Source organism: Oncorhynchus tshawytscha, linkage group LG08 (genome assembly GCF_018296145.1).
Source record: "Oncorhynchus tshawytscha isolate Ot180627B linkage group LG08, Otsh_v2.0, whole genome shotgun sequence".
In the NCBI taxonomy this organism is placed as follows: Eukaryota; Metazoa; Chordata; class Actinopteri; order Salmoniformes; family Salmonidae; genus Oncorhynchus; species Oncorhynchus tshawytscha.
The window spans coordinates 85,505,172-85,532,883 of NC_056436.1; the positions used below are offsets into that span (position 1 = coordinate 85,505,172).

Consider the following 27,712-nt stretch of genomic DNA (forward strand, 5'->3'; position numbering starts at 1 on the left):
CATGGTGTCAAGAGAGGTTGAAGGTTTGCCTGTCTTGATGGTCATGGTGTGAAGAGAGGTTGAAGGTTTGCCTGTCTTGATGGTCCTGGTGTGGGGAGAGGTTGAAGGTTTTCCTGTCTTGATGGTCATGGTGTGGAGAGAGGTTGAAGGTTTACCTGTCTTGATGGTCATGTGTGGAGAGAGGTTGAAGGTTTGCCTGGCTTGATGGTCATGGTGTCAAGAGAGGTTGAATGTTTGCCTGTCTTGATGGTCATGGTGTGAAGAGAGGTTGAAGGTTTGCCTGGCTTGATGGTCATGTGTGGAGAGAGGTTGAAGGTTTGCCTGGCTTGATGGTCATGGTGTCAAGAGAGATTGAATGTTTGCCTGTCTTGATGGTCATGGTGTGAAGAGAGGTTGAAGGTTTGCCTGGCTTGATGGTCATGGTGTCAAGAGAGGTTGAATGTTTGCCTGTCTTGATGGTCATGGTGTGAAGAGAGGTTGAAGGTTTGCCTGTCTGGATGGCCATGATGTGGAGAGAGGTTGAAGGGGTGTTGTTTTAATAGTGAATCACAGTCGGTGATGGTGATAGTGTCTGGACAGAAGCAGAGTTGGATCTGTATTCCAGTGAATCACAGTCAGAGGCACAGTTAGAGATCTGCCACTATTAAAACCAGGATCTCAGGGTGGAAACAGAATAGTCATGGTGTGGGTATGCATCACCGGAAGTTACGTGGTTAACAATTACAATAGTCACTGAGGATTGTTTGTGATTGGCTATCCAGCAATTTACCACACACATGCGCACACACACACACACACACAGGAGCAATTTCCTCACATTTCATTCAGTGAATGCATAAAATATATTTTAGAGAAGTATTCAACCCTCAGTGCAAAGGGATTTCCAACTTCCCACCAGGATACTGGTGATGGCTGAAATGGTTCGGAACATTGAGCTGTGGCTGAAATGGTTCGGAACATTGAGCTGTGGCTGAAATGGTTCGGAACATTGAGCTGTGGCTGAAATTGGGAGGAACATAGAGCTGTGGCTGAAATGGTTCGAAACATTGAGCTGTGGCTGAAATGGTTCTACATAGAGCTGTGGCTGAAATGGAGAGGAACATAGAGCTGTGGCTGAAATGGAGAGGGACATAGAGCTGTGGCTGAAATGGAGAGGACCATAGAGCTGTGGCTGAAATGGAGAGGAACATTGAGCTGTGGCTGAAACGGAGAGGAACATTGAGCTGTGGCTGAAATGGTTCGGAACATTGAGCTGTAGCTGAAATGGTTCTGTACATAGAGCTGTGGCTGAAATGGAGAGGGACAGAGCTGTGGCTGAAATGGAGAGGAACATACAGCTGTGGCTGAAATGGAGAGGAACATAGAGCTGTGGATGAAATGGAGAGGAACATACAGCTGTGGCTGAAATGGAGAGGAACATAGAGCTGTGGATGAAATGGAGAGGAACATACAGCTGTGGCTGAAATGGAGAGGAACATACAGCTGTGGCTGAAATGGAGAGGAACATAGAGCTGTGGCTGAAATGGAGAGGAACATACAGCTGTGGCTGAAATGGAGCAGTACATAGAGCTGTGCCTGAAATGGTTCGGAACATAGAGCTGTGGCTGAAATGGAGAGGAACATAGAGCTGTGGCTGAAATGGAGAGGATCAAAGAGCTGTGGCTGAAATGGTTCTGTACATAGAGCTGTGGCTGAAATGGAGAGGAACATAGAGCTGTGGCTGAAATGGAGAGGAACATAGAGCTGTGGCTGAAATGGAGAGGATCAAAGAGCTGTGGCTGAAATGGTTCTGTACATAGAGCTGTGGCTGAAATGGAGAGGAACATAGAGCTGTGGCTGAAATGGAGAGGAACATAGAGCTGTGGCTGAAACGGAGAGGGACATCAGCTTTGAAATTCATAGAGCTGTGGCTGAAATGGAGAGGAACATAGAGCTGTGGCTGAAATGGAGAGGATCATAGAGCTGTGGCTGAAATGGAAGGAACATAGAGCTGTGGCTGAAATGGAGAGGATCATAGAGCTGTGGCTGAAATGGTTCTGTACATAGAGCTGTGGCTGAAACGGAGAGGATCATAGAGCTGTGGCTGAAATGGTTCTGTACATAGAGCTGTGGCTGAAATGGTTCGGAACATAGAGCTGTGGCTGAAATGGTTCGGAACATTGAGCTGTGGCTGAAATGGTTCTGTACATAGAGCTGTGGCTGAAATAGAGAGGAACATAGAGCTGTGGCTGAAATGGAGAGGTACATAGAGTTGTGGCTGAAATGGAGAGGAACATACAGCTGTGGCTGAAATGGAGAGGAACATAGAGCTGTGGATGAAATGGAGAGGAACATACAGCTGTGGCTGAAATGGAGAGGAACATAGAGCTGAGGCTGAAATGGAGAGGGTCATAGAGCTGTGGCTGAAATGGAGAGGAACATAGAGCTGTGGCTGAAATGGAGAGGAACATAGAGCTGTGGATGAAATGGAGAGGTACATAGAGTTGTGGCTGAAATGGAGAGGAACATACAGCTGTGGCTGAAATGGAGAGGAACATAGAGCTGTGGCTGAAATGGAGAGGAACATAGAGCTGTGGCTGAAATGGAGAGGAACATACAGCTGTGGCTGAAATGGAGAGGATCATAGAGCTGTGGCTGAAATGGAGAGGAACATAGAGCTGTGGATGAAATGGAGAGGAACATGGAGCTGTTGATGAAATGGAGCAGTACATAGAGCTGTGGCTGAAATGGAGCAGTACATAGACCTGTGGCTGAAATAGAGAGGAACATAGAGCTGTGGCTGAAATGTACATAGAGCTGTTGCTGAAATGGAGCAGTACATAGAGCTGTGGCTGAAATGGTTCGGAACATAGAGCTGTGGCTGAAACGGAGAGGGACATCAAGCTGTGGCTGAAATGGTTTTCTACATAGAGCTGTGGCTGAAATGGTTCGGAACATTGAGCTGTAGCTGAAATGGTTCTGTACATAGAGCTGTGGCTGAAATGGAGAGGTACATAGAGCTGTGGCTGAAATGGAGAGGAACATAGAGCTGTGGCTGAAATGGAGAGGAACATAGAGCTGTGGCTGAAATGGAGAGGAACATAGAGCTGTGGCTGAAATGGAGAGGATCATAGAGCTGTGGCTAAATGGTTCTACATAGAGCTGTGGCTGAAATGGTTTGGAACATTGAGCTGTGGCTGAAATGGCTTGGAACATTGAGCTGTGGCTGAAATGGTTCTACATAGAGCTGTGGATGAAATGGAGAGGTACATAGAGTTGTGGCTGAAATGGAGAGGAACATACAGCTGTGGCTGAAATGGAGAGGAACATAGAGCTGTGGCTGAAATGGAGAGGAACATACAGCTGTGGCTGAAATGGAGAGGAACATACAGCTGTGGCTGAAATGGAGAGGATCATAGAGCTGTGGCTGAAATGGAGAGGTACATAGAGCTGTGGCTGAAATGGAGAGGAACACAGAGCTGTGGCTGAAATGGAGAGGAACATAGAGCTGTGGCTGAAATGGAGAGGAACATAGAGCTGTGGCTGAAATGGAGAGGATCATAGAGCTGTGGCTGAAATGGAGAGGAACATAGAGCTGTGGCTAAAATGGTTCTGTACATAGAGCTGTGGCTGAAACGGAGAGGAACATAGAGCTGTGGCTGAAATGGAGAGGATCAAAGAGCTGTGGCTGAAATGGTTCTACATAGAGCTGTGGCTGAAATGGTTTGGAACATTGAGCTGTGGCTGAAATGGTTTGGAACATTGAGCTGTGGCTGAAATGGTTCTACATAGAGCTGTGGCTGAAATGGAGAGGAACATAGAGCTGTGGCTGAAATGGTTCGGAACATTGAGCTGTTGCTGAAATGGTTCTGTACATAGAGCTGTGGCTGAAATGGAGAGGAACATAGAGCTGTGGCTGAAATGGAGAAGGATCAAAGAGCTGTGGCTGAAATGGAGAGGAACATAGAGCTGTGGCTGAAATGGTTCTGTACATAGAGCTGTGGCTGAAATGGTTTGGAACATAGAGCTGTGGCTGAAATGGTTCGGAACATTGAGCTGTGGCTGAAATGGTTCTGTACATAGAGCTGTGGCTGAAATAGAGAGGAACATAGAGCTGTGGCTGAAATGGTTCGGAACATTGAGCTGTGGCTGAAATGGTTCGGAACATTGAGCTGTGGCTGAAATGGTTCTGTACATAGAGCTGTGGCTGAAATAGAGAGGAACATACAGCTGTGGCTGAAATGGAGGGGAACATAGAGCTGAGGCTGAAATGGAGAGGGTCATAGAGCTGTGGCTGAAATGGAGAGGAACATAGAGCTGTGGCTGAAATGGAGAGGAACATAGAGCTGTGGCTGAAATGGAGAGGAACATAGAGCTGTGGCTGAAATGGAGAGGAACATAGAGCTGTGGCTGAAATGGTGAGGAACATACAGCTGTGGCTGAAATGGAGAGGAACATAGAGCTGTGGCTGAAATGGAGAGGAACATAGAGCTGTGGCTAAATGGTTCTACATAGAGCTGTGGCTGAAATGGTTTGGTACATAGAGCTGTGGCTGAAATGGTTTGGAACATTGAGCTGTGGCTGAAATGGTTCTACATAGAGCTGTGGCTGAAATGGAGAGGAACATAGAGCTGTGGCTGAAATGGAAAGGAACATAGAGCTGTGGCTGAAACGGACAGGAATATCGAGCTGTGGCTGAAATGGTTCTGTTCATAGAGCTGTGGCTGAAATAGAGAGGAACATTGAGCTGTGGCTGAAATGGAGAGGATCAAAGAGCTGTGGCTGAAATGGTTTGGTACATAGAGCTGTGGCTGAAATGGTTCTGTACATAGAGCTGTGGCTGAAATGGTTCTACATAGAGCTGTGGCTGAAATGGAGAGGAACATAGAGCTGTGGCTGAAATGGAAAGGAACATAGAGCTGTGGCTGAAACGGACAGGAACATCGAGCTGTGGCTGAAATGGTTCTGTTCATAGAGCTGTGGCTGAAATAGAGAGGAACATTGAGCTGTGGCTGAAATGGAGAGGATCAAAGAGCTGTGGCTGAAATGGAGAGGAACATAGAGCTGTGGCTGAAATGGTTCTGTACATAGAGCTGTGGCTGAAATGGAGAGGAACATAGAGCTGTGGCTGAAATGGTTCTGTACATAGAGCTGTGGCTGAAATGGTTTGGTACATAGAGCTGTGGCTGAAATGGTTCGGAACATTGAGCTGTAGCTGAAATGGTTCTGTACATAGAGCTGTGGCTGAAATGGAGAGGAACATAGAGCTGTGGCTGAAATGGAGAGGATCAAAGAGCTGTGGCTGAAATGGAGAGGAACATAGAGCTGTGGCTGAAATGGTTCTGTACATAGAGCTGTGGCTGAAATGGAGAGGAACATAGAGCTGTGGCTGAAATGGTTCTGTACATAGAGCTTTTGCTGAAATGGTTTGGTACATAGAGCTGTGGCTGAAATGGTTCGGAACATTGAGCTGTGGCTGAAATGGTTCTGTAAAATAGAGCTGTGGCTGAAATAGAGAGGAACATAGAGCTGTGGCTGAAATGGAGAGGAACATAGAGCTGTGGATGAAATGGAGAGGAACATAGAGCTTTGGATGAAATGGAGCAGTACATAGACCTGTGGCTGAAATGGAGAGGAACATAGAGCTGTGGCTGAAATGGTTCTGTACATAGACCTGTGGCTGAAATGGAGCAGTACATAGACCTGTGGCTGAAATGGAGCAGTACATAGACCTGTGGCTGAAATGGAGAGGAACATAGAGCTGTGGCTGAAATGGAGAGGATCATAGAGCTGTGGCTGAAATGGTTCTACATAGAGCTGTGGCTGAAATGGTTTGGTACATAGAGCTGTGGCTGAAATGGTTTGGAACATTGAGCTGTGGCTGAAATGGTTCTACATAGAGCTGTGGCTGAAATGGAGAGGAACATAGAGCTGTGGCTGAAATGGTTCTGTACATAGAGCTGTGGCTGAAATAGAGAGGAACATTGAGCTGTAGCTGAAATGGTTCTGTACATAGAGCTGTGGCTGAAATGGAGAGGTACATAGAGCTGTGGCTGAAATGGAGAGGATCAAAGAGCTGTGGCTGAAATGGAGAGGATCAAAGAGCTGTGGCTGAAATGGAGAGGAACATAGAGCTGTGGCTGAAATGGTTCTGTACATAGAGCTGTGGCTGAAATGGAGAGGAACATAGAGCTGTGGCTGAAATGGTTCTGTACATAGAGCTGTGGCTGAAATGGTTTGGTACATAGAGCTGTGGCTGAAATGGTTCGGAACATTGAGCTGTAGCTGAAATGGTTCTGTACATAGAGCTGTGGCTGAAATGGAGAGGAACATAGAGCTGTGGCTGAAATGGAGAGGATCAAAGAGCTGTGGCTGAAATGGAGAGGAACATAGAGCTGTGGCTGAAATGGTTCTGTACATAGAGCTGTGGCTGAAATGGAGAGGAACATAGAGCTGTGGCTGAAATGGTTCTGTACATAGAGCTGTGGCTGAAATGGTTTGGTACATAGAGCTGTGGCTGAAATGGTTCGGAACATAGAGCTGTGGCTGAAATAGAGAGGAACATAGAGCTGTGGCTGAAATGGAGAGGAACATAGAGCTGTGGATGAAATGGAGAGGAACATAGAGCTTTGGATGAAATGGAGCAGTACATAGACCTGTGGCTGAAATGGAGAGGAACATAGAGCTGTGGCTGAAATGGTTCTGTACATAGACCTGTGGCTGAAATGGAGCAGTACATAGACCTGTGGCTGAAATGGAGAGGAACATAGAGCTGTGGCTGAAATGGTGCAGTACATAGACCTGTGGCTGAAATGGAGCAGTACATAGACCTGTGGCTGAAATGGAGCAGTACATAGAGCTTTGGATGAAATGGAGCAGTACATAGACCTGTGGCTGAAATGGAGCAGTACATAGACCTGTGGCTGAAATGGAGCAGTACATAGACCTGTGGCTGAAATTATTCATGATTAATAAAGGGTTGATCTACAGCCTTGAAGACATTATAAACTGACTGAGGTAGGCAATTAGTCCCAAATAGAATCCTATTCCCTATCCAATTCCTTGAGACAGTGCAACATAGGACTCTGGTCAAAAGTAGTGCACTATGTAGGGAATAGGGAATCTGGGTTGCTGACTGGGAATGTTCTGGGCTGCTGAGGAATGCTTGGTGAGGGACCAGATGGAAGAGAAGAAATTCTTTCTCTTGCTCTGAACGGAGCTCTTAAACTCAGACAATAAACCAAAGCCTCCATTTTCAACAGAAACACTGTAGTTTACAGTGTCTAAAGAATTGAGCCACAGTGCCAAGTCGTCTTAGTCAATCTATTTTATTCCTGAACAAATAGCTGATGTGTCTGAAATGCCTACCTCATTGCTAAACATGAACCTTTTAAGGATCTTACCCTTTTTTTCCCCATTTTCACCTAAAATTACATACAGTACTCAAATCAAACTACCTGTAGCTCAGCACCTGAAGCAAGGAAATGCATATTCTTGATACCATTTGAAAGGAAACACTTTGAAGTTTTTGGAAATGTGAAATAAATGTAGGAGAATATAACACATTAGATCTGGTTAAAGATAATACAAACCAAAAAACACGCATTTCATTATTTTTTTCCATCATCTTTGAAATGCAAGAGAAAGGCCATACTTACAGATAGGAGTCTAGGTGTAATTTAGATTTTGGCCACCAGATGGAAGCAGTGTGTGTGCAAAGTTTCAGACGGATCCAGTGAAGAATTACATTACTGCATAATAATTTGTATCAAGTCTGCTAGGAGTTTGCCCAAATGTACCGAATTGATACATGTTATTTATACATTTAAAACATTTTTTTTTTACCCCTTTTTCTCCCCAGTTTCATGGGATCCAGTTGGTAGTTACAGTCTAGTGGTATCTAATTGGTAGTTACAGTCTTGTGGTATCTAATTGGTAGTTACAGTCTCGTGGTATCTAATTGGTAGTTACAGTCTAGTGGTATCCAATTGGTAGTTACAGTCTCGTGGTATCCAATTGGTAGTTACAGTCTAGTGGTATCCAATTGGTAGTTACAGTCTTGTCTCCTCGCTGCAACTCCCGTGCGGACTCGGGAGAGGCGAAGGTCAAGAGCCGTTCGTCCCCCGAAAAAAACAACCCAACCAAGCTGTACTGCTTCTTGACACAATGCCCGCCTAACCCGGAAGCCAGTGTGTCAGAGGAAACACCTGGCGACCGTGTCAGCATGCACTGCAACCAACCCGCCACAGGAGTCGCTAGTGCACGATGGGACAAGGACATCCCTGCCGGCCAAACCCTCCCTTAACCCGGACAATGCTGGGCCAATTGTGTGCCGCCTCATGGGTCTCCCGGCAGAGCCTGGACTCAAACCCAGAATCTCTATTGGCCACAGCTGGCACTGTGATGCAGTGCCTTAGACCACTGCGCCACTCGGGAGGGCAATTGATACATTTTCAATTACATAACTGTAGAGAACATATGGTAATAAATGGTAATAAAAAAATGAAAGCTTACATACTCCCAGGAATGTACATGATGGATCATTAGCTTAAACGCTAACTTTCACACATCTAGACGGCCAGGTGGGGTGGGTGTGTAGCCAGAGATAGTAGTGGGGTCAAACTGTAGACCCCAGTTCCTACATTTGAACATTTATCAAACAAAACTATGCTACATTTTATCTCTGGGACCTTCAGGATGACAAATCAGAGCAAGATCACTGAATGTAGGTACATTATTTACCTTCAGAGGTGAATGTATCAAACCAGTTGCCATGATAAAATTGTTTTGTTGTTGTCCACTCTCCTCAAACAACAGCATGGTATTTGTTCACTGTAACAGCTGCTGTTAATTGGACACTGCAGTTAGATTAACAAGAATATAAGCTTTCTGCCCATATGAGACATATCTAAGTCCCGGAAATTTGGCTGTTGTATACGACGTCATTCAAGTCACATTAGCGCACGTTAGCAACAACCGTCCCAGTTTAGGGACACCCATCCTATAGAGGTCAAAGGTCCAATCCAGCCAATTTCATCTCCATATTAAAAAAAATGTGGATACAAATGAAGTACCTTACTGTAATTGTTTTCAATGGAATTGTAAAAAAAAAAGAAGCAGCAAAAAATAGCTTCTTAGCAAAGAGCAATTTCTCAGGCAATAAGTTGGCTAGGACTGTCTGGAAATGGTCTGAGAGGGGAGGGTACATTTTAAAACTAGCTTGTTAATTAGCAGAGAGGTTTGGAACTCTTTGTTTTTGTTCTATAAACTAAGCATGGTGATGTCACCATGGAAAGGCCAAAGCTCCATCCAACCAAAACGGGCAGAAATTTTAGGCAGTCTTTTCAAACAGTTCTTACACTTAAAGGGCATTATCATAATTGATGTGTGGAAATATATATAAAACACAGGAAAATCACGTTTTTTTTATTGCACTGGGCCTGTAGCCCTTTCCTGAAGTCAAATGGCCTAGTGGCCCCATGGATGGAATGTTATATTTTTCATAATTTCATAATTAATAAACTTTTTTAAATTTTTTTCTTCTGAAAAATCTGGAATTCCTGTGTTTCTATGTCAAACAGTTTTGTTATATTTTCAGTCTTCTGTGACGTACAGTACCAGTCAACGGTTTGGACACACCTACTCAATCAAGGGTTTTTCTTTATTTTTTACTATTTTCTACATTGTAGAGTAATAGTGAATATATCAAACTATGAAATAACACATATGGAATCGTGTAGTAACCAAAAAAGTGTTAAACAAACCAAAATATATTTTATATTTGAGATTCTTCAATGTAGCCACCTTTTACCTTGATGACAGCTTTGCACACTCTTGGCATTCTCTCAACCAGCTTCACCTGGAATCAGTTTTTAGGAGTTTTAAGGAGTTACCACATATGCTGAGAACTTGTTGGCTGCTTTTCCTTCACTTTGCGGTCCAACTCATCCCAAACCATCTCAATTGTGTAGGGCTTGGCAGGATTGTGTTTAGGAGGACACATGGCTTTCGAACTTCACCTCTCCCGAATCCGTAAGGGAGTTGCAGCAATGGGACAAGACTGCAACTACCAATTGGGGAGAAAAATTAGTAAAAAGTACCACAAAAAAAGTAGCATGGACTCACTTTTTGTGCAATATTAGTGTTGAACATGATTTTAGAATGACTACGTTATCTATTTACCCCACACATACAATTATCTGTAAGGTCCCTCAGTCAAGCAGTGAATTTCAACCACAAAGACCAGAGAGGTTTTCCAATGTCTCACAAAGAAGGGCACCTCTTGGTAGATGGGTAAAAAAAAACACACATTGAAAATCTCTTTGGGCATGATGAAGTTATTAATTACACTGAAGTATCACTCTTCATATTTTTTCAAGCATGGTGGTGGCTGCATCATGTTATGGGTATGCCTGTCATTGACAAGTACTAGGGAGTTTTTTTAGGATAGAAAAAGCTAAGCACAGGCAACATTTTTGAGTACAACCTGGTTCAGTCTGCTTCCATCAAACACTGGTTAAATTCACCTTTTAGCAGGACAATAACCTATAACACAAGGCACAATATACAATGGAGTTGCTTACCAAGATGACATTAAAGGTTCCTGAGTGACCTAGTTACAGTTTGACCGAAATCGGATTAGAAAATGGCTGACTAGCAATGATCAACAACCAACTTGACAGAGCTTGAAGAATTTTGAAAAGCATAATGTGCAGATATTGTACAATCCAGGTATGCAAAGCACTTAGATAATTACCCAGAAAGTCTTACAGCTGTAATCGCTGTATTGATTAGGTGATTCTAACATGTATTGACTCAGGGTTGTGAATACTTGTGTAAATGAAATATTTCTGTATTTAATTTTTCGATAAATGTTTTAACTTTGTCATTATGTGGTATTGTGTGTAGATGGGTGATTAAAATGTCATATTTAATTCATTATGAATTCAAGGCTGTAACACAACTAAATGTGGAATAAGTCAAGGGGTATGAATACTTTGTTAAGGCATTGTGTATATACCTCCTCAAACTTGTTAAGACCTTGTTGTCGATGGTTCACGTTAGTTTGAATATTTACAAGCTCCTATTTTTATTTTTACATTTAACCTTCATTTAACTAGGCAAGTCAGTTAAGAACAATTTCTTATTTACAATGACGGCCTACCACCGGCCAAACCCGGACGACACTGGGCCAATTGTGCACCGCCCCATGGGACTCTCAATCACAGCCGGTTGTGATACAGCCGGTTGTGATACAGCCTGGAATCAAACCAGGGTGTCTGTAGTGACACCTCTAGCACTAAGATGCAGTGCCTTAGACAGCTGCGCCACTCAGGAGCCATGTCAGAACCAGTCCAGAACCACTCAAATAGGGGACTTAACATCTAAGATTGACTTACCCATTTAAGCTAATTTTTGAGGCAAGACTTTTTTTAACAGAGGTCTTTCCTATAATAGTTGTTAGTTAGCTACCCTCTAATACAGAAAACTAACACACGGCTATTCTGGGGTTATGAGTTTTATTAATGTGTCCAAGCTTTTGTTGCTATCATCAAATAACCATCTTGATTTCTCTCTCCCCCCCTCCTCTATCACTCTATTACTCTTTCTCTCACTCTCTCCCTCTCTCTCTTCCTGCATCCCCCCCCCAGACCTGACACGTAGTGCCAGCCTATCAGAGAAGGAGTTGAAGGAGGCGAGGGTGAGGTCACAGATCATCGCGGCCCAGCTGACCGTCCCGTCTGGCTGCTCCAACTCCCGTGGAGTCCAGCTCTTCAACCGCCGCAAGCAGAGGGTCGACGCCTTCACGCTAGAGAGCTGCGGGGAAAGAACGAGAGGAGTGGAGAGAGACAGAGACAACAGAAACAACAACCTGACATGGGAAGGGGAGAGGGAGGGTCCTAGTGGAGGGACAGAGACAGACAGACAACTGAACTGGAAGAAGGGCAGCGAGACAAAACCACCACTCTGGTCGCCACCTTTTGGAAGTGAGGTCACAGGAAGTAACATCATGGAGGACCCAGGTGACGAGCACATCTACGAGGAAGTGGACGTGATACAAGAGAGACACTTCCAGCCAGTGAACGAGAGAGAAGAGGAGGAGGAAGAGAGGAGTGGAGAGAGAGAAAGAGAGGAGATATACGAGGATATTGAGGGTGAAGTGAAGGATGAGATTATATCAGTAAATGACAACAACACTGGTCCAGTCAGAGAGGAAGTGGGGATGAATAGGGGGTCATACACATACCCCACAGCTCCCCCTGAGAGCCGGCGTAATGGCTTCCACAGCACCCAGGGCTCTGCTGGAGAGATCCAAATTGGCGGGCGAGTTTCTATGTCCCTGTCCAGACAGACCCCCACCATCGTCAACCGGACAGCTAGACCCTTCTTCTCCCCACCCACCGTACAGCTTAAGTCCCCAGAGGCCAGGAATCCTGTCATGGATAACAACATACCTCCAGCTACCTCCTATCTGACCTCCACTCCTCCCCCAGCCCCCTCCTACTCCACTCCCCCTCTCCCTGCTTTCACTGCCACTCGCCCTGTCGCCTTCTCCCCTCCGTCTTGCCCTGTCGCCTTCTCCCCTCCGTCTTGCCCTGTCGCCTTCTCCCCTCCGTCTTGCCCTGTCACCTTCTCCCCTCCGTCTTGCCCTGTCACCTTCTCCCCTCCGTCTTGCCCTGTCGCCTTCTCCCCTCCGTCTTGCCCTGTCGCCTTCTCCCCTCCGTCTTGCCCTGTCACCTTCTCCCCTCCTCCCCCTCTTTCCTCATGCCCCATGTCTCCTCTCCCAGCCTTCCCCATCCATCCTCCTCCTCCCTCCCAGTCTCTCTCCAGTCCTCCTCCCAAGTCTACCGTCATGTTCCCTAGGTCTACACCCGTCCCCCAGTACAACCCTGCTCCTACAGCTGCCCCAGTGTCCCAGTATCTACCCCCCAACCCTCTTGTCACTCAATACATCCCTCCTCCAACCTCCCCCAGACCCAACACCTTTGTCCCCTTCACCCCTCAGCCTATTGGTCAACAGAACCAGCAGCAGCCAATCAAAACGGGCATTCTAGAGAAAGGGGCGGCGGCCATCAGACGATCGTCAACAGGCAGGAAGTCCATGTTCACCTTTAAGGAGAAGCCTGTCATGGCACCCAACCCTGAACTCCTCTCTCTGGTCCAGGGGAACGATGATAGGAAGAAGCACGGCCTCCGCTCCATTCCCGACTCAGCCCCAGAGGAGGAGCTGCTGGCTCTGGGGGCCGAGGCCTCTAACTTCTTAGCCAAGGATGAGGTGAAGGCGGAGGCTGCCAACGTGCCGGAGTGGTCCTCCTGTCTCAAGAGCTCCAGAACCAGGGAACCCAGGGGGCAGCACCAGCCAGAGCAGACCCTGACCAACGCATCAGGGAAGGGGGCCGAGCTGTTCGCTAAGCGCCAGTCCAGGATGGAGAAGTACGTAGTGGAGAACCAGAATGTGTCCGGTGGTGGAGGTGGTCAGATGAGGTCTCCATCTCCCACCGCGTCTCTGCCGCCATCTTGGATCTATCCATCTAATATGCCTGGCCGGGTCAAAGCTATCGCTAACAACACTGACCTCAGCGCCAGGCTGACTCGGACCCTCCAGACCCCTCAGCCTGGGAACAGGAGGCCCAGCCAGCAGGCTTCAACCCCAGCCCCGGTCCTTGCAGAACCACCCCTGGAGTACGGCTGCACCAAGATAGAGATGGACCTCTCCAAGCACCAGCCCTACCAGCTCAACTCCTCCCTGTTCATCTTCAACCCAGTCCAGGACTCTGCCAGCACCGTGCTGAGCGCTCTGCCCCGAGTGGCCCCTCCACCACCCAAACCCCTGATCTCATCTGAGGCCTACTCCAGGCAGGCTTCCCTGCCCTCCTCCAACCCTCAGTCACACAAGTACAACAGCCTGCCCCGCTTCAGGCCTACCATGACCCCGTCACTTCAGCCCCCATCAGGAGGAATTAGAGGTGGGGATAATTATCCTCCACAACATGGGGGGACTCCACAGCTGAGGGACCCCAGGATCACCTCTCCTGTCTCTGCCTTCTCTCCGGAGAGAGTGGCCTCTCCTCGGTCGAGCGTCCAGGCACCCAGACCCACCTTCTCTGCCAAGAGGGCAGGGATCGAACCCCAGGTGTGTAGGCCTTCTTTCTTCTTCTACTAATATATTTACTCTGTTTCTACTCTGTTTCTACTCTGTTTCTACTCTGCTTCTACTCTGTTTCTACTCTGTTTCTACTCTGAACTGTGTTAACACCAAAGTACAACAGCTAGACAGACAGGAGAACCTTATTTTACTATTTTGCACACGACAGATAGTGGATACACACACGCTAAATTTTTTGGGATATCTAGATACTACAGGATTAGACGTCACTGTTGTTTCACAGTACAAAGCTCAACATAGATTAGTTCCTTGTGGAATCTTGATTTCATGGTTTGGATTTTTGCTGCTTCATTAGTGATTAAACAAAACAAGTCTGCTATGCAACTGACAAACACCCTCTGTATGCTATAGATCCAGAGATCAACAAACACTATGCTATAGATCAACAAACACTATGCTATAGATCCAGAGATCAACAAACACTATGCTATAGATCCAGAGATCAACAAACACTATGCTATAGATCAACAAACACTATGCTATAGATCCAGAGATCAACAAACACTATGCTATAGATCAACAAACACTATGCTATAGATCAACAAACACTATGCTATAGATCAACAAACACTATGCTATAGATCAACAAACACTATGCTATAGATCCAGAGATCAACAAACACTATGCTATAGATCAACAAACACTATGCTATAGATCAACAAACACTATGCTATAGATCCAGAGATCAACAAACACTATGCTATAGATCAACAAACACTATGCTATAGATCCAGAGATCAGCAAACACTATGCTATAGATCAACAAACACTATGCTATAGATCCAGAGATCAGCAAACACTATGCTATAGATCAACAAACACTATGCTATAGATCAACAAACACTATGCTATAGATCAACAAACACTATGCTATAGATCAACAAACACTATGCTATAGATCAACAAACACTACTATGCTATAGATCAACAAACACTATGCTATAGATCAACAAACACTATGCTATAGATCAACAAACACTATGCTATAGATCAACAAACACTATGCTATAGATCCAGAGATCAACAAACACTATGCTATAGATCAACAAACACTATGCTATAGATCAACAAACACTATGCTATAGATCCAGAGATCAACAAACACTATGCTATAGATCCAGAGATCAACAAACACTATGCTATAGATCCAGAGATCAACAAACACTATGCTATAGATCCAGAGATCAACAAACACTATGCTATAGATCAACAAACACTATGCTATAGATCCAGAGATCAACAAACACTATGCTATAGATCAACAAACACTATGCTATAGATCAACAAACACTATGCTATAGATCAACTAACACTATGCTATAGATCAACTAACACTATGCTATAGATCCAGTGATCAACAAACACTATGCTATAGATCCAGAGATCAACTAACACTATGCTATAGATCAGATCTAACACTATGCTATAGATCCAGTGATCAACAAACACTATGCTATAGATCCAGAGATCAACAAACACTATGCTATAGATCCAGAGATCAACTAACACTATGCTATAGATCAACAAACACTATGCTATAGATCAACTAACACTATGCTATAGATCAACAAACACTATGCTATAGATCTAGAGATCAACAAACACTATGCTATAGATCAACAAACACTATGCTATAGATCTAGAGATCAACAAACACTATGCTATAGATCCAGAGATCAACAAGCACTAAAAAACTATTTGCAAGCCAAAACTATTTGCCAAATAGTGCCAAATATAAAAACCACTAAGTGCACTTGAGCTTTGGAAAAGCCCAATTTTCTGTCAGCTCCTAAATAACTTTGGGATGAGAAATCGGTTCACACTTCTTCTTCTTCTTTAGTTTTACATTGTTTTTCCCATGTCCAGAAAGACTGGAGACAGAGACATACAAAGCCCTTTAACAGATGCGCTGGCGTCTATTTTATGATCTATGATATTTGTAATTTAATACAAGCTTACAGACATGAAAGTATCAGGCAAGGGACTCCCTTTTAATGTCTCTGTTTCTAATATAGACTGACTGCTGTTTGAAATTCCACCCCATTCCCTTTATAGTACACTACTTTTGACCAGGGCCCATAGGGGGCGCAGTTTCTCTCCGCTTTAGTTCGAGAACTACCAAATGATATACTACTACTACTACCGTCCTGTGAGCCCTGGCTCTGACACCATCGATGTCAGTCATGTACCCACTGCACATCTGCATGCAATTTGACGTAATGTTAACTTCTACGGTTTTACGACTCGACTGATTTATACCTAGAACAACATAGAATTAAAATATAACTCGAGTGTTTTTAGATTCACCGTCTTGATCACTAAACCAGCTAGCTAGCTGACAACAACGACTATGGTTTCTCTGTTTCTCTTTTCTTTGATGGACTGATTTCTGTTTTCCTATTAAGTTTCTGCATCTATAAACCTCTCCTTTCTGTTGGACTGTTTCTGCATCTATACATTTTCTGTTTCTCTCCTGGTTTAAAGCTTTCTGTTTCTCTCCTGGTTTAAAGCTTTCTGTTTCTCTCCTGGTTTAAAGCCTTCTGCTTTCTGTTTCTCTCCTGGTTAAAGCCTTCTGCTTTCTGTTTCTCTCCTGGTTTAAAGCCTTCTGCTTTCTGTTTCTCTCCTGGTTTAAAGCTTTCTGTTTCTCTCCTGGTTTAATGCCTTCTGCTTTCTGTTTCTCTCCTGGTTTAAAGCCTTCTGCTTTCTGTTTCTCTCCTGGTTTAAAGCCTTCTGCTTTCTGTTTCTCTCCTGGTTTAAAGCCTTCTGCTTTCTGTTTCTCTCCTGGTTTAAAGCCTTCTGCTTTCTGTTTCTCTCCTGGTTTAATGCCTTCTGCTTTCTGTTTCTCTCCTGGTTTAAAGCCTTCTGCTTTCTGTTTCTCTCCTGGTTAAAGCTTTCTGTTTCTCTCCTGGTTTAAAGCTTTCTGTTTCTCTCCTGGTTTAAAGCTTTCTGTTTCTCTCCTGGTTTAAAGCCTTCTGCTTTCTGTTTCTCTCCTGGTTTAATGCTGTATCCTTTCTGTTTCTCTCCTGGTTTAATGCCTTCTGCTTTCTGTTTCTCTCCTGATTTAAAGCCTTCTGCTTTCTGTTTCTCTCCTGATTTAATGCTGTATCCTTTCTGTTTCTCTCCTGATTTAATGCCTTCTGCTTTCTGTTTCTCTCCTGGTTAATGCCTTCTGCTTTCTGTTTCTCTCCTGGTTAATGCCTTCTGCTTTCTGTTTCTCTCCTGGTTTAAAGCCTTCTGCTTTCTGTTTCTCTCCTGGTTTAATGCTGTATCCTTTCTGTTTCTCTCCTGGTTTAAAGCCTTCTGCTTTCTGTTTCTCTCCTGATTTAATGCTGTATCCTTTCTGTTTCTCTCCTGATTTAAAGCCTTCTGCTTTCTGTTTCTCTCCTGATTTAATGCTGTATCCTTTCTGTTTCTCTCCTGGTTTAATGCCTTCTGCTTTCTGTTTCTCTCCTGATTTAAAGCCTTCTGCTTTCTGTTTCTCTCCTGATTTAATGCTGTATCCTTTCTGTTTCTCTCCTGGTTTAAAGCTTTCTGTTTCTCTCCTGGTTTAATGCCTTCTGCTTTCTGTTTCTCTCCTGGTTAATGCCTTCTGCTTTCTGTTTCTCTCCTGGTTAAAGCCTTCTGCTTTCTGTTTCTCTCCTGGTTAAAGCCTTCTGCTTTCTGTTTCTCTCCTGGTTAAAGCCTTCTGCTTTCTGTTTCTCTCCTGGTTAAAGCCTTCTGCTTTCTGTTTCTCTCCTGGTTTAAAGCTGTATCCTTTCTGTTTTCCTGGGACCTGCTTCCTTTTGTTTTGTCTTTCTACTTTTCCTTATTTACTTCTGTTTCTTCTATCCTGCTGTTTTCCATTCATCTACTTGTATTGTACCTTAAACGTTCGGTTCTTTTTTCTGCTCTGACTCTTCTGTTGTCGTAGTTTACTGAAGCATATAGTACATTGAACAAATGTATATCTCTGCAGGAAAACCTTTGAAAGCAGTGTATAGACACAGAATTAATGTTTTTTTCCTGAAGGCTAACACCCAGTTTAACAGTTGAAGAGCTGGCAGAGTACACAATGGTATACGTACATCAATGCAAAACAGACAATAAGGCCTTTTAAAAGATTCTCTCTGAAGATAAAGAAACACCCTGTACAATATGAGTGATTACACTGCATTCCACAATCTTTTTTTTTTTTTGTGAAGGAAGGGTCTCAGCTTTCTAAAAGCCCCTCAGAGTTAAAAGCATTCAGACAAATGGTATTACCCATGGCCCCTACCTTCAAAAGGATGGTATGACCCATTGGCCTTTCTTGCCTAGCATGAAAACACTCCAGGCTCAAGGTAGAAATTAGCCTGACCTGGTGAAATATACATGACGAACGTCTGGACTACTTTCTTATTTAATTCTCGCTGGCACCAAACGTTAAAAAAGTGTTGATAGGTGACAGAATGCGGGCGGACCATCAAATAATTGGCGCATACATAACTCTTACAGATTTTTTCACATGGGCGGGGATATTGGACATTTAATCAAAGACTATTGGTTGATAACTTGTTTTTAACTAGGACAGAAGAATTTATAGACAGATTTTTTCCAACATAACATAGGTACAGAAGATCCCCTTATTGTATGGGACACTTTTAAATGTGCCTTTTAGAGGCCATGCAATTCAAACCTCATATTTAAAACAATGAATTTCAGTCAAAATAGTTAATATTAACAAAAGTAATAAGAGGGACTAACAGTACAGATAGACAGAAATGAAAACTGTACCATAGAGGCACAGTAAGTTAGAGGAAAAACAACAAGAAATGGAGGAACTTATTCAGGAAAGATCCAGTGTAATGGATGGAATATGTGGGAAAATGCACCAAAAATGGTTTTAATCTTCAACATAGAAATGCTACCAAATTATTTTTACTGAAAAATGTTACGAATGGAGTCACCCGTGATTCATCAAACAATGTTTTGAAAGTAAGTAAAGTAAGTAAGTAAAGTAAAGTAAAGTAAAGTACTTTAAGCATAAGTTTTTATTTCAGTCTCCTCCATCTCCACTAACCGAAGCAAATTGTAAGGATTTTCCCCCTATTAATAATGTAAAATGAACAGCTGTACATAAAGACTAATGTGAAGTCTAAATGAAACTATACGTGGCAAATAGAAATCAATACTGGATGGTGTTCAGAGATCTATAAGAGGGGTTGAGTGAAGCTATAGGATGGGACTGTAAAACACACAAAAGATAACTAATAACTAACTAATAACAACTAACTAATTTAAAATATACTGTGTCCGTAAAATGTACATACACTGAAAAAATATTTAAATGTAATATGCAAAAAATGTCAAAAGATTTTACTGAGTTACATTTCATATAAGAAAATCAATAAATTGAAATCAATTCATTAGGCCTTAATCAATGGATTTCTGTTGGTCACAGATACCTTTAAAAAAATGGTAGGGGCGTGCATCAGAAAACCAGTCCGTATCTGGTGTGACCACCATTTGGCTCATGCAGCGCGACACATCTCCTTCACATAGAGTTGATCAGGCTGTTGATTGTGGTCTGTGGAATGTTGTCCCACTCTTCTTCAATGGCTGTGAGAAGTTGCTCGATATTGGCGGGAACTGGAACACGCTGTCGTACACGTCGATCCAGAGCATCCCTAACATGCTTAATGGGTGACATGCCTAGTGAGTATGCAGGCCATGGAAGAACTGGGACATTTTCAGCTTCCAGGAATTGTGTACAGATCATTGAGACATGGGGGCCGTGCATTATCATGCTGAAACATGAGGTGATGGCGGCGGATGAATGGCACGACAAGTGGCCTCGGGATCTCATCACGGCATCTCTGCGCATTCAAATTGCCATCAATAAAATGCAATGCCCATATCATAACCCCACCGCCATCTGTTCACAACATTGACATCAGCAAATCCACACTAATACACACTGTCTGCCACCTATGTAATGGTCATGCTGTTTAATCAGCTTCTTGATGTGCCACACCTGTCAGGTGGATGGATTATCTTGGCAAAGGGGAAAAGCTCACTAACAGGGATGTAAACACACCTGTCAGGTGGATGGATTATCTTGGCAAAGGGGAAATGCTCACTAACAGGGATGTAAACACATTTGTGCACAAAATGTAAGATAAATACGCTTTTTGTGCTTATAGAACATTTCTGGGATATTTTATTTCAGCTCGTAAAACATGGGACCAACACTCTACATGTTGTGTTTATATTTTTGTTCAGTATAGTATGTAGAAGCTGGAAGTAGAAGCCTAAGCGTTGTTGTCCATTAGTTTACTCCAATTAGGGGAGGGTGGTAGGGTTAGGGGAAAATAATAATGGAAAATATATTTAAAAATATATATTTTATATATTTACAAAAAATATATGGGTGATTGGAAATGATGCAGACAATTACATTGATGGAAGCCACAATCTTTCTGGAAGAGTTACCCTTAGGGCCTAGGTACAGATCTAGGATCAGCCTACTCTTTCCCATTCCTAAACTTCACCATGATGGAGTAGAATGCAAACGGTCAAAACTGTCCTGATATCAGTCTATCCTGTCTATACACACCGTTCACATACAGTGGCTAGCAGAAGTATTCGCCCCCTTGGCATTGTTCCTATTTTGTTGCCGTACAACCTGGAATTAAAATAGATTTTTTGGGGGGTGGGGGTTTGTATCATTTGATTTATACAACATGCCTGCCACTTTGAAGATACAAAATATTTTTTTTATTGTGAAACAACCAAGAAATAAGACAGAAAAACAGAAAACTTGAGCATGCATAACCTTATTTACCCCCCCCAAAAGTCAATACTTTGTAGAGACAATTTTTGCAGCAATTACAGCTGCAAGTCTCTTGGGGTATGTCTCTATAAGCTTGGCAAATCTAGCCACTGGGATTTTTCCCCATTCCTCAAGGCAAACTGCTCCAGCTCCTTCAAGTTGGATGGGTTCCGCTGGTGTACAGCAATCTTTAAGTCATACCACAGATTCTCAATTGGATTGAGGTCTGGGCTTTGACTAGGCCATTCCAAAACATTTAAATGTTTCCCCTTAAACCACTCGAGTGTTGCTTTAGCAGTGTGCTTAGGGTCATTGTCCTGCTGGAAGATGAACCTCCATCCAAGTCTCAAATGTCTGGAATACTGAAAATTTCCCTGTATTTAGCGCCATACATCTTTCCTTCAATTCTGACTCGTTTCCCAGTCCCTGCCGATGGAAAAACATCCCCACAGCATGATGCTGCCACCACCATGCTTCACTGGGGATGTTTTTCTGGCGGTGATGAGAGGTGTTGGGTTTGCGCCAGACATAGCGTTTTCTTTGATGGCCAAAAAGCAACATTTCTGTCTCATCTGACCACCTTCTTCTATATGTTTGGGGAGTCTCCCACATGCCTTTTGGCGAAACCAAAAGTGTTTGCTGATTTTTTTCTTTAAGCAATGGCTTTTTTTCTGGCATCTCTTCCGTAAATCACAGCTCTGTGGAGTGTACGGCTTAAAGTGGTCCTATGGACAGATACTCCAATCTCTGGTGTGGAGCTTTGCAGCTCCTTCAGGGTTATCATTGGTCTCTTTGTTGCCTCTCTGATTAATGCCCTTCTGGTCTGTGAGTTTTGATGGGCGGCCCTCTATTGGCAGGTTTTGGGGGTGGACTTCAGAGTTACACTGGTTCAAGGGTAAAACAAAGCTCCGGAAGAGTCTAGGCAGGGTAACAGCAAATCTTGATAACATTTGCTCAAAGTTCATGTTGTCCTTAGGCCAAAATAGGCACAGATCTAGGATCAGCCTGCCCATGCCAAATACTAAATATAAACAGTAGGGGGTTGAAAAGTACAATACTGACCGTAGATCAGTGTCGTACTCTGAATCTGATCAACACTAGTTCAAGGTGAAAAGAAGGCTCCCCAGGAGTCTTTGCCGGGTATCAGCAAAGCCTGTGAGACCATAACATTATAAGAAACTCTCTTGTAAAAGCAGACCTACAGTACCAAAGCCAACATAGGTCTAGAGAACAGCAGACCTACCACGCTCTTCAGGAGCCTAGAGAACAGCAGATCTGGAATACCGCTCTCTTCGGGAGCCTAGAGAACAGCAGACCTACAGTACCACGCTCTTCAGGAGCCTAGAGAACAGCAGACCTACAGTACCATGCTCTTCAGGAGCCTAGGGAACAGCAGACCTAGAGTACCACACTCTTCAGGAGCCTAGGGAACAGCAGACCTAGAGTACCACGCTCTTCAGGAGTCTAGGGAACAGCATATCTACCAAGCTCTTCAGGAGTCTAGGGAACAGCAGACCTACCAAGCTCTTCAGGAGCCTAGACAACAGCAGACCTACCAAGCTCTTCAGGAGCCTAGGGAACAGCAGACCTAGAGTACCAAGCTCTCCAGGAGCCTAGAGAACAGCATATCTACCAAGCTCTTCAGGAGTCTAGGGAACAGCAGACCTACCACGCTCTTCAGGAGTCTAGGGAACAACAGACCTATCAAGCTCTTCAGGAGCCTAGGGAACAGCAGACCTAGAGTACCAAGCTCTTCAGGAGCCTAGAGAACAGCATATCTACCAAGCTCTTCAGGAGTCTAGGGAACAGCAGACCTACCACACTCTTCAGGAGTCTAGAGAACAGCAGAACTACCAAACTCTTCAGGAGCCTAGAGAGCAGCAGATCTCCATAAAGGTTAGTCACCTCAGCTTGGCCAAACTGTGGTAACGTGAGAGGGACACTGGAGACCAGGTATCCTGTTTGGTTAATAAGGAAGCTCACACACACACACAGATTTGAGCTGATAGTCTGGGTTGCTATGCAGTCTGTTTTCAGCCCGACTTGTTGTTTTCATGTCAAGGAAACCATGTAGCATTGTTGAAAACAGTTAGGTAGCCAAGCTTGTGAGCTGAATGAATAGAGCTAAATTCCTCTGTAGATCATGATAAATATATTCAAACGTTTTAGATGGAGAGTTCACTATATTTTCCTTAAATAGACCCGGTGGTAGAAAAAGTACTCAATTGTCATACTTGAGTAAAAGTAAAGATATCCTGAATACAAAAGTGAAAGTCACCCAGTAAAATACTACTTGAGTAAAAGTCTATTTGGTTTTAATATATACTTTAAATATACTACTATAATGTACTTAAGTATCAAAAGTTAAAGTATAAACCATTTACAATTCCTTATATTAAGTAAACCAGATGGCACAATTTATTTAGATTTTTTTATTCACGGATTGTCAGGGGCACGCTCCAACACTCAGACATAATTTACAAACTAATAATTTGTGTTTAGTGAGTCCTCCAGATCAGAGGCAGTAGGGATGACCAGGGATGTTCTCTGTTTCGTGAATCCTCCAGATCAGAGGCAGTAGGGATGACCAGGGATGTTCTCTGTTTAGTGAGTCCTCCAGATCAGAGGCAGTAGGGATGACCAGGGATGATCTCTGTTTAGTGAGTCCTCCAGATCAGAAGCAGTAGGGATGACCAGGGATGTTCTCTGTTTAGTGAATCCTCCAGATCAGAGGCAGTAGGGATGATCAGGGATGTTCTCTGTTTAGTGAGTCCTCCAGATCAGAGGCAGTAGGGATGACCAGGGATGTTCTCTGTTTAGTGAGTCCTCCAGATCAGAGGCAGTAGGGATGACCAGGGATGTTCTCTGTTTCGTGAATCCTCCAGATCAGAGGCAGTAGGGATGACCAGGGATGTTCTCTGTTTAGTGAGTCCTCCAGATCAGAGGCAGTAAGGATGACCAGGGATGTTCTCTTGATAAGTGTGTGAATTGGACCATTTTCCTTTCAAAATGTAACGAGTACTGTTGGGTGTCAGGGAAAATGAATGGAGTAAAAAGTACATTATTTTCTTTCGGAATGTAGTGAAGTAAAAGTAAAAGTTGTCAAGAATATAAGGTAAAGTACAGATACCCCAAAAAACGACTTAAGTAGTACTTTAAAGTATTTTTACTGAAGTACTTTACACCACTGTAAACAGCACGTGTGTACACCATATGTTGCAGTATGTGCAAGGAGCTCTTGTGAAAGGCTTCTCTCATGAAATGTGTATCACCAAGCTGCACAACACCATGCATTTAACTCTATTACTGTTGCTGGATCCCCCGGGGATCCTTAACCCCACGGGGCTCCTTAACCCCCCGGGGGAGACCCGGATGGTTGGGGATCCTTAACCACCGGGTCTCCCCTGGGGATCCTTAACCCCACGGGGCTCCTTAACCACCCGGGTCTCCCCGGGGATCCTTAACCCCACGGGGCTCTTAACCCCCGGGGAGACCCGGATGGTTGGGGATCCTTAACCACCCGGGTCTCCCCTGGGGATCCTTAACCCCACGGGGCTCCTTAACCCCCGGGGAGACCCGGATGGTTGGGGATCCTTAACCACCCGGGTCTCCCTGGGGATCCTTAACCACCGGGTCTCCCCTGGGGATCCTTAACCCCACGGGGCTCCTTAACCCCGGGGAGACCCGGATGGTTGGGGATCCTTAACCCCACGAGGCTCCTTAACCCCCGGGGAGACCCGGATGGTTGGGGATTCTTAACCCCACGAGGCTCCTTAACCCCGGGGAGACCCGGATGGTTGGGGATTCTTAACCCCACGAGGGTCCTTAACCCCCGGGGAGACCCGGATGGTTGGGGATCCTTAACCCCACGAGGCTCCTTAACACCCCGGGGAGACCCGGATGGTTGGGGATTCTTAACCACCCGGGTCTCCCCTGGGGATCCTTAACCCCGGGGCTCCTTAACCTCCGGGGCTCCCTGGGGATCCTTAACCCCCTCCCCTGGGGATCCTTAACCCCCGGTGCTCCCCTGGGGATCCTTAACCACCCGGTGCTCCTTAACCCCCGGTGCTCCCTTGGGGATCCTTAACCCCGGTGCTCACTTGGGGATCCTTAACCCCGGTGGTCCCCTGGGGATCCTTAACCACCCGGTGCTCCTTAACCCCGGTGCTCCCTTGGGGATCCTTAACCCCCCGGTGCTCCCCTGGGGATCCTTAACCCCCCGGGGCTCCCTTGGGGATCCTTAATAAATACAACAAAAAATACAACAATGTTCTGAGGTCATTCTGTAGCCTATACACTAAGTGTTACCGGTGCTGTTCTGTTTGGTCTGTTGTAGATTTCACTTCTTACAGCCCTGCCAATCAGAAAACACCTCTTCCCTCATTTAACATTATCATAGTGTCTTACATGAATGCCTCTATACCCTAGATTAACATGATCATGGTGCCTCACATTCATGTCTCTTTAATCTAGATTAACATTATCATGGAGTCTCATATTCATGTCTCTTTAATCTAGATTAACATTATCATGGAGTCTCCCATTCATGTCTCTTTAATCTAGATTAACATTATCATGGTGTCTCCCATTCATATCTCTTTAATCTAGATTAACATTATCATGGAGTCTCCCATTCATGTCTCTTTAATCTAGATTAACATTATCATGGAGTCTCATATTCATGTCTCTTTAATCTAGATTAACATTATCATGGAGTCTCCCATTCATATCTCTTTAATCTAGATTAACATGATCATGGTGTCTCACATTCATGTTTCTGTACATTTAATCTCTCTCCACAGATGAGGAAGGAGTCCCCTCCGACCCCCACCACCACCCCCACCAGGACACCGCAGTTCACCCGTCGAATCAGCAGCCCAGAGGGACCCCCCACTTCCAGGCCCCTCCACCAGGCGATAGCCACCTCCCCTGCCTCCCCACCCTGGGAGACGAGGTGCAAGTCACCCACGGTGGTCAACCAAACCACCAAACCCTTCTCCACAGCCTCTTTATCCAGGCCTAAACAATCCACTACCACCTCACCTATATCGTCTGTATCTCCCTGGGGGTCCCGCTGTCAATCCCCTAATATCAACCAGACAACCAAGCCTTTCTCCACCACCATCCCCAACTCTTCCTCTTCTAGATCCTCTCACCAAGGCACCATCACCTCTCCTCTCTCCCCCTCACCCCTATCCCCTCCCTGGGGTTCCAGATGCCAGTCTCCCATCGTCAGCCCCAACAACTCCAAGGCAAACCATCGCCTGTTAGCCAAGAACATCATCAACGCCGCCAAACGTAAAAACAGCCCGTCCCCAGGTGCTCTGAGCGGCCACAACCTCCCAATCTCCCCACTAGGTGACAACACCACCCACCAGCACCACCAGCACCACTATAGCAGCTCCAAACCCCCCTTCAACCCCTACCAGCCCAGGGCCATGGGGTGCCAGTCTCCCCCCTTCGCCAGCCCTTCTCCCACCCCTACAGGGGTGATCCGGTCCCCAGTAAGGCTCTACAACACCAGGTCCCTCACTGACTCGGATGCTTCGGTGGAGTCGGAGGACTCTGGGCTGAGGTCTCCAGGACTGCAGCGTACCCACAATACCTGTCCCCGGGGCTGGGGCGGCAGCCTGAGGGTGAAGAGGGGTAGTGTTGGCACCGACCTATAGGGGGAGCCGGGGAGAGAGGGTCAAGAGAACGGACCATTGAGCTTACCCAATAAGAGAAGAAGAAAACCCAGAGAGGACATTGATACGGGGGACTGGTGGGTTTTGGGTAATTTTTTATTTCATTGATGTATAGGAGCATCTAAGATGGAGGGCTCAGAGCTTGCCTCACAGGTGAGATATGGAAAGGACTTTGAAAGGAACTGATCTTGTGTGTTTGTTGCTTTGGAGCATCCAGGAGTATGGGAAAATAATGGTGACCACACAGTAAAGAACCTGATGCCCTTACAACGCAGCTGGGACATAGAAGCAACCTGTCTGGTGATTCTAAAGTCAACTAAAACCCATTGATTTGGCTGGCTGCCTATAGAGTCCAGAACCATCAAGCTCAGAGCTAGCTCAACAGTGGGATTACTGAGAGGAGATTGAAGGGACAATTCACTGTTGCCTCTGCCTCTCATTCTTACGTTTTATAAAAATACTTTATACATTTATTTCACAAAAAAAAAGTACATTTAAGTAATTCTAAAATCCAAAGCAACCTGTCTACAATTTTATATTTGGACCTTGTCTTTGAAAAAACGAAATGTATTTTTATTCAGGAATTGCTGAAATGTAAAACTAGCTTACTTGCATTTGACTACGACAAAAGTTCCATGAAAAATACAATTATTACAGTAGCTTACATATGTTTACTCTAAATAATAGTTTATTCTAATTTGTACCCCCCCCCATAAAAAAATCTAAGGGCTAGAAGAAAAATACCAAAGATAATATCTGGAATAATGCAGTGTTTTCAAAACAGTGTTACACTTTTCATCCCCCACATAAGACATTAATAATGTGATGTCTTAGATAGGCCCTTTGCATTCCGTGTATATATATATATATATATATATATATATATATATATATATATATATATATATATATATATATATATATATATATATATATATATATAATATATATATATATATATATGTGTGTTTTAATATTGCTGGGTATACATTGGAGTAGAAAGGAATGCAGTTAAACCACATGATGTTTGCAGATCTGACACAGGTCAAACTGGGGAGAGAGAGAGACTGTAATTCAAAATGGAACCC

The 27,712-nt window shown here is 44.4% G+C and overlaps 1 protein-coding gene across 2 annotated transcripts in view; it reads left to right on the forward strand.

Annotated features, from left to right (window-relative positions):
• LOC112255864 (synaptopodin) overlaps window positions 1–27,501 on the forward strand; it is a 71,002-nt gene extending 43,501 nt beyond the window's left edge. For both annotated transcript variants that reach the window (XM_042326135.1, XM_042326136.1), the window contains exons 4-5: window positions 11,631–14,113; window positions 25,740–27,501. In XM_042326135.1, the coding sequence (XP_042182069.1) occupies window positions 11,631–14,113; window positions 25,740–26,606 (3,350 nt within the window). In that variant the 3' untranslated portion in view covers window positions 26,607–27,501. The remainder of the gene's footprint in view (window positions 1–11,630; window positions 14,114–25,739) is intronic.
• Window positions 27,502–27,712: the final 211 nt, after the last annotated feature.